The sequence below is a fragment of the Platalea leucorodia genome (genome assembly GCF_965183815.1).
Source record: "Platalea leucorodia genome assembly, chromosome: 6".
Classification (NCBI taxonomy): Eukaryota; Metazoa; Chordata; class Aves; order Pelecaniformes; family Threskiornithidae; genus Platalea; species Platalea leucorodia.
In genome coordinates this window covers 797,846-810,313 of record NC_138828.1, presented here as the reverse complement: position 1 = coordinate 810,313, position 12,468 = coordinate 797,846, and the positions used below count along the sequence as shown (strand labels likewise).

General features: G+C 40.9%; 1 protein-coding gene across 5 annotated transcripts in view; it reads left to right on the top strand.

The window, feature by feature from the left end:
* The window catches only part of BMP2K (BMP2 inducible kinase), a 65,584-nt gene that overhangs the window by 21,205 nt on the left and 31,911 nt on the right, over positions 1–12,468 (top strand). For all 5 annotated transcript variants that reach the window (XR_014228563.1, XR_014228564.1, XM_082315719.1 and 2 more), the window contains exons 2-8: positions 3,898–4,016; positions 5,346–5,451; positions 7,166–7,308; positions 7,587–7,708; positions 8,745–8,826; positions 9,480–9,612; positions 11,927–12,030. Coding sequence is in view for 3 of the 5 variants with exons in the window: in XM_082315719.1 (XP_082171845.1) it covers positions 3,898–4,016; positions 5,346–5,451; positions 7,166–7,308; positions 7,587–7,708; positions 8,745–8,826; positions 9,480–9,612; positions 11,927–12,030 (809 nt within the window). In the remaining 2 variants the exon portion in view is untranslated. The remainder of the gene's footprint in view (positions 1–3,897; positions 4,017–5,345; positions 5,452–7,165; positions 7,309–7,586; positions 7,709–8,744; positions 8,827–9,479; positions 9,613–11,926; positions 12,031–12,468) is intronic.

The window sequence follows — 12,468 nt, the reverse complement described above, 5'->3', positions numbered from 1 at the left end:
TTCTTCCCCCAGCTTTCATTGCTGAACACGACATCGTGTGGTATGGAAAATCCCTGTGGTCGGTCGGGGTCAGCTGTCCCGGCTGTGTGCCCTCCCAGCTTTCTGTGCACCTCCACCCTGCTCGGGGCAGGGTGAGGAGCAGACAAGGCCTGGGCACTGCGTAAGCGCTGCTCGGCAGCGACTAAAACACCAGTGTGTTATCAACACTACCTCAGTACAAATCCCCAACATAGCCCCATATAAACTACTATGAAGAAGTTCAACTCTATCCCAGCCAAAACCAGTACAAAGTTTCAAATGTGGGAAAGGGGATAGAGGTAAGTTGCTTCTAACAGTACAGCACACGATGAAAAGGATGTGGGTATTTTGAGGGGAAAACAGCGTCTTGGTAGCTCTTTGTGGCAAAGGGTGAGAGTAACAGAGATGAGTCGGGGTTGTGAGGCCCACGGATGCAGTGCCTCCTTGAGTTGCACCTAGCAGGAAGGCTGTGGGATGTCCTTGCCAAGTTCACGTGGGCCGATACAGGTTGGCTGGATGCGGTGCTCCTGTCGTCATGCAAAATGATGCTTTTTTTGCTTTTGCTTTGCGTGTGAGTCGCTTGGGAACTGCAGTCAGTCCATACTCGGGTCTGGAGTGCTGGCTGTGTTACCGGCCCTATGGTTTCCTCGGTCGCTTTTTCTGTGGCCTCTCAATTTACATTTGAGTTGGTTCTTGAGGATGTGGAACAAAGGAGAAAAAATGGGATTGTGGCCTTATGCTCTCTGCCTATGCCTGCTAGCCTTATGTACCGTTGTCTTGAATATGTTAGTGGCAATTTTTAGGTGGTATCTAAAATTTACTGACAAGTAAGCTAAAGGGTTTGCTACACTGAAATACTGAAATGGCTAAGGGCGGCGAGGTTCATATAATTGTATTGCCAAACCTGTTAACAGCCTGAGAACATGTGCACTTTGCTAGGTGATTACATTGGGTCGGTGTACCCTATCTGTCAATTTTTAAACAGAGGTAATGTAAATTTTGGTGCTCTCGTGAAGAAGACCACCCAGTCTTATGTTGCTTTTTGATGGAAAGGCCTTAAAGTTGGCGAAGCTGTTGCTCGTTGCCGGGTAGGTAAAGGATATGTGCTAGTCAGTCAGTGCCTGCATACCTGTCGTGGGCCCAGCTGCGGCATGTCGTGATATTTCTGGTCCGTGGGAAGGTGGGGAGGTCCTTGGGGGATGCTGTGGGGCAGTTTTGACTTAACTATATCAGGAGTTTAGGCGGCAACCAGAATTGTCGTGATGGGTGGTAAAGAATGGAAGTGTGTGGAGAAGATAGTGGCTTAACATCTGGAACCTTCTTGTTATCTTCTTATGTGCCATAGCTTACAGCAGGTTTCTTTAAACTTTTTCAGATGCATTGTATTATGGAAAGCTGAGGGTATTTTCTGTCTTCACTGATACGAGATAAGAGAAATTTTTTTCGGCTTCTGAAAATGTTGGTGAAATGCCAGCTCTTCTGCTGACGGGCCCTGCAAGCGTGGTTCTGTTCAGTCTGCGATCTTGAGTCTCTGGGCAAAGCAAGTACTCGTTATTTCTGGTTGTGTTTCTGTCCAGGACACGGCCGTGTATGTACCCACCTCCTTCCCCCTGGCCCCGCCACAGGTAGCGGTGCTCAATAGGAGTTTTCATGAACGTTTACAGCACTGATTATTGCTTGTTTCGGTGCATCCAGTGCAAAGTTTTAACGTCAGAAATGACTTAAAACCTTTTGAAGTGTAATGGTTCAGGGTTTTGCTGGATAAAGATTCCCACACCACTGGTGGCTATTAACTTTCCTGTACATACTAATATACTTATTCAAGCTTTGTTCAGAGTTAGGCCAGCTGGCTCTTTGATGAAAGGACTTCTATAGCGGTGATATTTACTAATGGAAACTTAGTCAAGGTCACATATCTACTCCTTGGCAAAATGGGGAATAGGTCTGCTTTTACAGCTCTGGCAGGGTTCAAGTATTAGCTCGTATTGCCACCTAATGGCAAGAAGAGCAGTTGGCTGAGTATGTAGATGTTTTCCACTGCTTTCTACTGATGGTTTTTTCCCAGTCGCGTCTGCCGCGGTTACGTAAAAGCAATTCTGAGGGAAGCCTGACATCTGGCGATTTGTTCTCGTCCTCCTGCTCGTTATAGAGAATTTTAAGGGTATAAAGCTGGTTAAAAAGATAAGAAGTGATTTTTGTCTTTTAATCGTTAGACTGTTGTGCTTTACCGGAGTATTGCTTTATACTTTTGGTCAAGTATTGCTGCTTAAAAAAGAAGTCTCTTTTTATTGAGAGGACAGTACAAAAAATCTTCCGCTAACGAAAGTCTGCGCATCACTCTTAACGTAACTCCCCAGGCTGGTGTTAGGGCAACCCTATAGGGTCATTTCAGCCCCAGCTGGAGTTTGACATTAGAACTTGAGTAACTTCAGAGCAGGCGTCCTCTCAATGTTTCGCCAAGGCCCTATGTAAACTAGGTTAAGTATAATAATTTTGCAGAGCTTAGGCTGTTGTCTTAAAGTTGGCAGTAATTCTGTTTCGACGGCGTAGCATCTCATTTGGCTATATGAGCAGTTAAGTTAAAAAATAACAGATATTTAATCTTCAAGAAAATTTCCTAATAAAACTTCTTCAGTTGTAAATTATTATGTGCACGTGTGTTCAAGCACATGAGAGTTGGATCCAACGAAGTGCATTCTGCTTGATGAACGCTGCTTGCAGGTTGTATCAGGGAACACGAAACGCGTGCATTTCAGTTGACTGCCTGATTACCGCACCAGTTAATCATTTTAATGTACGTATTTCTGTCCTGATTGTACACCTGAGTTTTTCCACTAGTTGAAAGTTCCCGTGGTAATAGTTGGCTTACCATCAGACAGCAGTTAATTAAGGAGAGCATGGATTGACATGAGCTCTTCCGTGAGACGGGTTTTCTGCAACTGTGGGAAAGCTGTGCATGTGAACCTTGAGGTGATGCTAATGTAATCTGCTTGAGGCCTTGAGCGGTAGTTAAGACGAGCAGAAGACAGATAAGACAGGAGAGTGTTGTTTTGCTCTTTGCTTTGCCTGAGCGTTTGGAAGTACTTTCTGCGTAGGCTGTTTCACTTTGCTTCTGTCTGTAATTCCTGTCGGCGTGATTCTTTGCTGCCGGCGAACAGAAAAAGAAAAACCTCGTGGTGGGAAGCTGGGGGGTGGGCTCGAGTATATGGCTCACAGTTCATGCCGCTGTCGGACTAGGAATGCTCCGGATTGGAGTAGTTGTGGGAAAAATGTTAATTCTTAACTGCCTATTTAGTATGGGTTTAAATAGAAACACGGCATTAGAGTTGCTTGCTTGCACCGCCTGTGATGGCAGGGAGGTTCTACCTGTCCTGAGGCTACGCTGAAACGTTGCGTGACTTCGCCGGTATCTCTCAAGGCTTTCTCTTCTCTTAGTATTTTAATTTTTATGTTTTAAAATGCACGTTTAGGGAATTAATATTAACCTTTATCAAATACTGGGGGATTTAGAAATTGTGAAGATCTGGAGAATGCCTTCACTTTGTTCAGGTTTCTGGTCGACGGTGAAAGTACTTCAGGGTTGATACCTGAACACATAGTTTGCACTAGGGTTTATGAATTTATTTGAATGTGAAAATCCTTTTCAAATATTATCGTTTAATGTTGTAACAAACCAGTAGGATCCTTATGTTTCTGTCAAGAATGACTTCACCTAGGTGAAATGGATTGAGGTAGCAAATATTAGTAACTTTCTAAGTGTTCGTTACTCTTCACGACTGACGAAGACTTACTTATTCATTTCTCAGTATGTAGTGATGTTGCCTAGAGGAATAGCAAAAACTCAAGTAGTTTCATATGCTTGTACTCTTTTTTTTGCAGGTGGCTTCTCAACTGTGTTTCTGGTACGTACCCATGGCGGGATACGTTGTGCACTGAAACGAATGTATGTTAATAATGTGCCGGATCTCAACATATGCAAGAGAGAAATCACAATTATGGTAAGAAGCCCATTATTTGTAACTGGAGAACATATCCATTTGTAATATACGTACAGCAAATGCCTCTTTAATGACAATCACTTCTAGAATCCCTTTTCTTTTGACCTTGAGGTCCTGATTTTGCCCCGTTAGTTTCAGAACGTAATGCTGAGTTTAGGGGTGGTGCGTGATTAACTTCTAAAGCAATTCTGAAAAATGTATTTGATAACGCAGTCAATTTGGTCAGTACATCTGGTTCCCAATTGTAAGTAGTTTCTTTCAGTTCTGCAGTGGTAACTTAAATTGTCGAGGCCTCTGTGTGCCACAGCCGGGTTAGCTGAGTGATGCTGCTGGTGGCTTCCAGAAGTATTGGCATCTCGAGTAGGCGCAGTCGTGTTACTGAAGTAGCCGTCCGATGTTGAGGTTACTGATGCGAGTGTAGCTCAACTCCCCTACGTCACTGCAGCTTCTGTTATTTTTCAGCAGATGACTAGCAAGTAAGGAGAAACTGGAAGGTTTAGTGAGGCACACTTCAATTTATGATACTTTGACAGGTAAAAAGAAAAATTAATGAACAAAAATTAGTTGCTGACTGGGCAAGAGAAAATCTGATATATTGCTTTCCAGCAGAAATAGCATGAAGACTATTTATCTCCATCTTCATATGCTTCCAGCTTACCTGTGTTCTAATCGTAGCAGCACCTATTTCATTATCTGATATAAGACATACTTATATGTTAAGTTATCTTACAGGCAACAACTCTGTAGTACAGATACAACACTTGTATAGTCAGATGTGAAACAATCATTGTTTAATTCTGCATGTAAAATGACTCTTAAAAGTTGGTTGTTGTTTTTTTTTTCCTTGGGGACACCTTCAGTTGCTTGTGTGTAATAACTGTGTAAAACTTTGTAGTAGTTCAGCCTATAACAGTTGTGGCTTTTTTTCTAGCTGCCTTTTTTTAGTAACTGCGAGAGGCTGTTTTTCAGTTCAGTTTAAGATGGGCACGAGTAGCTTGATTCTTCCATATCTCCTACATATCCAAGCTCTAGCTATGGCTACTGCACAGCGTTGTTAGAGAACGCGACCGTTGGGATGTGTGCGCACGGTCCCACAAGTGGCACGGCAGTGTTGCTTTCTGAGCGGTAATTGCCTTGTGTTTGGTAAGGAGCAGTCGCTCTGACGCTGCTGGCAGCAGTGACCTTATGGTCTGTCTTTGCGCTACTATCTCGAGCAGCGGATGTGGGACGGGGAACTTGACATCGTAAGTGGTTGTCTGAAAACTTGTACTGTCTTTTATCCGTTTAAATTTTGCGGTGCTGAAGTGTCATGTGCATTTTCTTTTTCAGAAAGAATTATCTGGGCACAAGAATATTGTGAGCTATTTGGATTGCGCTGTGAACTCTATAAGTGATAATGTTTGGGAGGTACTCATTCTCATGGAGTACTGTCGAGGTAAGAGTAAATGCAGGGAAAATGTTTGTGTTAATCACCTGGGGTTCTTTACTTAGCATTGTTCCCTTAAGATAAAAGGTGATCATATCTATCTCATAGCTGGAATCCCATTAGTTCTTCTTGCTTTTCAGTTTCTGTTGCTGTTGGGGCACTGAGCTGTTGAACACTGAGAAACTGTAGAAGTCGGTTTCACACGGCTTTGTAATTAAGTATGATGAGAAATGGGGAAATTATTTGTGTGAGAGTAAAGTGAAATTGTTCTGTTCTGCTGTTTGTGCTAACCAACGTGTAGCTAGAACATAGTTCGATAGTAAAGATGGGCAAGCTTTTCACTGCTGTTCTCTGTTATTTTTGTTTTAGATGACAATATTAAAGATGCTTTACTCTTATCTGACAGGTGACTTGTTAGAAATGAGCATGGCATAGTTCATGTTGATAATGCTGGCCAAAAAAAAAAAATAATCCTGTGGTCCTGCATTATAGTGTAACTTTGTTTCAAACAATCTGTAAAAATGAGTAGCTTCTAGTTTGATTTTTTTTTTTTTTTTTTCACTCACCCCACATATGCCTTGGAATAAACTTGCCATTGAGTTTAACTTCTGAAGTTTTTAGAAAACTTAAGGTAACTAGGCACTGACCTCATAATATGAGGGTGGCTAACCCAAATAGGTGATGATATTAGAACAAGTGCTACAAGTAGAAAGTAAATACTCCTAGACTGGAAAGAAAAACCACCCCATTGTGTGTAATGCTGGAAGAGAACTTTCAGTTGAGATAGACACTGGCTTTATTTGCAGTAGAAGAGGCAAACGTAACAGCTTGTGCAACCTGTACCGTAAGGAAGCAAAGACAGTATTGATCTATGTTTTGGGGAAGGGAATAAGGAGATGGCCAAAAATGTGGCCGTTCATTTTCAAGTTTCCTACCCTGCTTGTGTGGGTGAATTTCTGTACCCTTGTGGGAGCTCACTTTGACTCCCTGTTGGTAGCACTCTTCCCTTAATTATAATGGTAAATAGGCACGTGGATGTCAACTGACAGATGACTTGACAGTGTTAGGTTTTTTGTTTTCAGAGCAACCTTGTTTCGAGGGAACGCTCACTGAGGCCCTGCAGATATTGAGTCTTGCTTCATCTGTTAGTGTTAAGTGAGCGTTGTGGTAGGAAGAGCCTAGTATTTTCTGGTAAAATTACTGCAAGAAACGGGGAGAGAATGATTCCCGGTCTTATAGAGAAACCTGTGGACAAGTTAAGTGAGGTCATTCTGTAAGGGTGGATTCAGGGCTCGTTTTTTCCTCTTTTTTTTTTTTTTTTTTTTTCCTTTGCCTCCCAGAAAGACAAAGAGACAGGGTGTCTAGAATATGTATCAAATGGAAGTCAGTTGGCTGACAGGGTTTTGGCTATGGATCTAAACGCAAGAGACACTTCTGAGGTAACGTCTTTGTGTGATGGGTGCTTCTTTGGGTTTGTCACAATTAGTCCCAAATGGGTTTCAGTCATAGAGACTTTTTTTTTTTCATTTGAGACAGAAATTTTTCTGTCTAGGATGATAGAAGAGTGTGCATTTGGAAAACCAGGTTTGTTTTATTGAAATACAGTGACTGTGGAAATCTTTCTTGCATCTTATTTGTGGACTTTTTGCATATAAATTAGTCTTTACTTCTGCACCTCATAGTAATTACTCAAAAAAACCCCAAACCCTTCTTGTTTTTTTAGCTGGGCAAGTTGTGAATCAGATGAATCGGCGTCTGCAGACAGGCTTTACTGAGTCAGAAGTGATGAGAATATTTTGTGATACCTGTGAAGCCGTTGCCCGGTTGCATCAGTGCAAAACACCTATAGTTCACCGGGATCTGAAGGTATGGACTGAATAAAAAGGAACATCCAGGTTAACATCAATGATCTACTTAAAAAGCATTGAGAATATAGGACTTGTAGTTAGGGAAGCACTTGCTCTGGGTGGAGCTTTATACAGAGAAACTAAGCCATAGGACATCACTCATTGCTAATGCCAAGTCTATCAGTTGGTTTTCCTGAAAACCACACGTCTGTGTGCGGGAAGGCGTAGTAACAGTTAACTCGGAATTTAATGCGGTTACTTGCATCTCACGTTTCTGCGTGTCCGTTTCCTTTCAAGGTGGAGAATATACTGTTAAACGATAGCGGGAACTATGTTCTCTGTGATTTCGGCAGTGCTACGAACAAATATCTTAATCCTCAAAAAGATGGTGTTAATGTGGTGGAAGAAGAAATTAAAAAGTAAGTTCACTTCTAAGTGGCCTGTCATAAGCAATGATTATGCTGCTAGTAAACTCCGTGTGCTATTGTGCAGTGTGTACATATCTTATTAGTATGAATTGAACTTAAGGGTTGAACTTAAGGGTTGAATTTGCAGGAATGTGGACATAAATATAGTAAAACAGTGGAACTACATGCTAACATAGATTTCTTCCATTTGTGCGCTGATTGGTTTTGCAAAACTGAGACTCTTCAGAATAAAACTGTTGGAAAAAAACATGCTGCTTTGAAATTAAGTTGTTGAAAAATATAGGTCTGCTTACTGGCCATTTTAGGAGTTTGATATTTTAAATTCGTGCTACTTTAATACAGCTAACAGTTTGAGAGAAAAAGAACTGATGTAAATAAGAATTGGATTGGATTTATGTAGAGTCTTATTTATAGAGTGAGGTCTGTGTTTATTGTCCTAAAAGTGATGAGAAAAATTTTTTTAACTTGTATTACAGGTGCACTCTTGAAAACATGTGTTAGTTTGGTTTTACCCCTTCAGGCTAACTACTACAGAGGAATAAATACAGGCTACTTGTTCTCAAGTTATACAGAGATACAGGGTTTTTTTTCCAGCTCTGAAAAATACTTTGACTTCCAGTTTAGTAACTATTTTGAGATGTTAGTTTTTTGAAGTCCACATTCTGTACGTTTCAGTACGCGATAGGGAATACTTGTGTAGGACTTCTCCATGATGTGTCAAATGACGGGTTTTCGCATTATTTAAGCCAAGTGACTCTTGCAGAAGTACACGTGCTGGGGAAATAACATGAAAAGCGAATTTTAGCTGACTAAATATTTATTCTTGCGCGTGATAATTTTGATACTACTCCAAATATTCTCTATGATGCTGCAAATGCAATCAATGACTTGCGTCGCATAAGAGAATTCCAGGCGCGTGTATGAAACGCGGGTGTGAACGGCGTGTGCGCGGCAGATGCAGGAAAACACGCTTTCCTTTCTGAGGAACGCTTTTCATCTATCTCCTCTTCTAATTATATACTGCTAGGTATACAACACTATCGTACAGAGCTCCCGAAATGATCAATCTCTATGGAGGAAAACCAATTACTACCAAGGCAGATATCTGGGTAAGCAAAAAATCAGCTACTATGGAATATGGAACTAATTGGGGGGTGGGTGTGTGTGAAAAGCACCACTGACTAACTGAAAAACTAATGCTTTGAAAGTGAAGTACATCATGCAGCTATACAATGCAGAATATAGTAGAGGTATCTTTGGTAGCTGTGTTTTGTGTCAAGAAAATGAATGCCACGTGCGATGATAATTTTGAGTTAAGGGGGTCGTGATTTAGAATTTTATACTTTCCGTCGGCTCAGGTTGCTGCTTAATAGTCAGTGGTGTTTCCTCCTGGAAACCTGTTGGCAGCATGGTAAGGGAAAGTGTTTTGATGCGGGGATGTGCAGTGAAGTAAATGAAGACTGAATTCAGGGGAAATGCTGGCGGTATATCTGGGTGATGGGACAATGTGCATGCAGCTCTTGGGGCGTGCTCTCATTTTGGTAGTTTGCGGCCTAACGTAGGACGCAATAAGAAAGAAAGCCTTGTTAGAGCTGCTTTATGTATCAGCTTGTCACAGCAACAGCGTTTCCTACTGCAGCTTCCCCATAACAGTGCCAGCATGGGCTGTAGCTAGGATGCAATTTGTTTCTTGTTGGTGCTGCTTTATTGTGTACAAGGCTTACTCTCATCGCTTTACAGTGCCTGTATTTGTTTTTTACAGGCACTTGGCTGCTTGCTGTATAAACTTTGTTTCTTTTCACTTCCCTTTGGAGAAAGTCAAGTTGCTATTTGCGATGGAAGCTTTACCATTCCGGACAATTCCCGATACTCTCATAGTATACACTGTCTGATAAGTAAGTATCTGGGCAGCAGAGCAATTCTTTTGCCTCATAAATCAAATAAAACACAGAAGATCCCGCTGATGTAGGCGAGTGACTTGGATGGGTGGTGCGGACTGGCTGGGTTCTTGAGTGAGCAGCGGGAGTTGCTCCTGGCTACCGGCCGTCTTGCAACTCCTGCGCTTGCCCTTGAAAGGAGGCTTGCCTATCCCTTTGCTCAACGGAGGACCGTGCCCCAGGGTACAGAACCGCGGTGCCCGTCTACGGAGGAATTTCAGAAACCTAGAGCAATCTTCTTTGAAATGGTGCTAAAAGTGAGCCAGGTGAATGAAGTACAAACGGGGCTTTCTCCTGGACAGCTGGCATGCTAAAACCGGCTACTGTATTGTGGGCATTTAATGGATGAGTTGACGATAACTTCAGAATTGAAACAGGACAAAACAGTGCAAAGACTCGCCAGATCAAATTGTACTTCTCAACTCAGAAGAGCTTCGTTGGAGTTAAAACAACTTTTTGGTTTCTTTGGGAGGCATGGATGATTGCTTTTTTTTCCCGTTAGGTGGCCATAAACCACAAAGGGACACGGGGAATGGAAAGAGTAGCTCTTAATTTATTCATAGTTCCTTTTTGCTCTTAAGTGTGTATTTTCTATGGAATGTCAGATGGCCAATAGTATTTTCTATCCAAGTCGGACAGTTGTGCTTAGATGAAATTGAAGTGCAGGTTTAGTTTAGAAACATAAAGGTACTGAGGTGAGTTGCGCTGGGGGGAATTTTACAGTAGTTTCGTGGTTTATGAAAGAACAAAAACCTGATAAAAGTTTGTGCAACCTGAACTGTCAGAAATGAACTCTGACAAAAGTTTGGAAGCACAAAGAGTATGAAGGGAAACTTTGGACAAGAACAAGCTCTGAAGCTAGCGATTAGTCTGTTATCCAAGTACAGAGGTACAGGATCTAATATTGACAGCAATAATGGTGTTTTCAGTTGTCTGTGGTCTCGACTTTGAGCACTTAAATTTGAAAGAGTGCGACTGAAAGGATACGAAAGATTCGGCAAGTTCGAATAGGACCTCTTTTAATTTATTTCTAAGTTAGAAATGTGTTGACCACATAGTTTATGCTTTCATATAATAGAAAATAACAAACGCAATGTACACACATTCATAATTGAGAAATAGCAGTTACCACGGTAAGCATTTACCTTCTGCAAACACTTAACCGTCAAAATGAGATGGATTTTCACGTGACAAAATACTTTTCTCTGTGTCACTCTGTTACTTTTAGAAGAGTACAGGTTTTAATCCTGTCTCCTTATAAGTATGAATGCAGATTTACTAAGATTCAATGAACTGCGGTGCTAAGATGAGCGTTACTGGCATGGAATGGATGTGGGTGGGTAAGAATCTCATCATGTAAACTTCTCTTCTTTCCATTTGGAATGGAAGCCAAAGAAAGCTGCAGTTGGTCATAAAAGGTATTTCAGGGACTTCTGGCTTCGTCTGAAATCTAATGTTTCAGAATCAAGTGGCAGGAGTCGCTTCATGATAAGTGTTCTGTTTCCACTTAATAGTGCTGTCACTGTTAGTTTAAATCGAGTTTATTTTGTAAAACCTATTAAAACTGTGCACTATATTGGCCGTGAAATAATGGCTTTGAGTAAAATTGTGAGATCTGTCTAAAGTTATATTAATTAAAAAAAAAAGTACTTCAAGATTTCTTACAAAATCTTGTTTAAGGTTGGCTGTACTACTGAACAGTTTCAGAAATGTAGCTCAATTTTCTCTACAAAACAGAGAACTTAGGTTTTTCATAGGTTGTTCGTTTTCTATGCAGCTGAACATATTCTTAGAGGCTCAGCTTGTTTAGAAAATATTCTTAAATATACAAAAGTGTGCATAGCCTACTAAACCTGCAAGACAAAAGATGCTGTAGCACCTTAGCCTGACGCAGTTAGATGTATCTGTGAATCTTCTGTTAGCTACGTGGGATTTTGTATTAACCCTAGGAAATTCTAGTACCGTGAGTTGCTTTTACATTGTTTCTCTCTGAGGTTATTAATTACTTCTTCAGTTTAGCTACCCTTTCCACAACTCAGTGTCAAAATATCAAACAGCATACATCTTCTCCAATTAGATTTGACCCTAGAAACTGTTTGACTTGACGAAAAGGAATGAAAAACCGCCCGAAAACCAACAATAAAAATTACTCTTCCTGGGGCAAGCTTCTTTGGCGGAGGTGCTGAGTTACTTCTTGCTGGTAGCACGCTGTCTCAACAGACGTTTTGATGAAGTGATAACAATGATAACTTGGTCTTACCAATTTTTGCAGGATATATGCTTGAACCTGATCAAGAACGGAGACCCGATATCTTTCAAGTATCTTACTTCGCCTTTAAACTTGCCAAAAAGGATTGTCCAGTGTCTAATATTAATGTAAGTAGTCTTGAATTTTTTCTGTATTTTTAGTGTAGGTGGCATTGAGAAAAGTCCCTCAAATCAGCTGAGAAAGATCATTTCAATTTCTTCATAAATCTTGTTCCTACATGTAAAACATAGAGCAGAATACACTTCAGGTTGCTATTGCGTACATACAATATAAGCTCTCGAAACAAAATATTTTTTTATTTTGAGGGCACGGCTTCATGAATTACATTTATACTGCACCAATACATGACTTGTGGTTTTAACCGTTGCTAATACCTTGTGTCTAATAAAATTAGTTTGAAGTATACTACAGAACTTAAACTTGTTGACAATAGAAGGTTTAATGTCGTAACTGTAGCGTCAAGAGCACTTATGTTTGTTCTAGATAAACCCTTTTCCTTAATCGTCCTTAGCAATTATGTTAATCCATTGGAAGGACTACAGTGA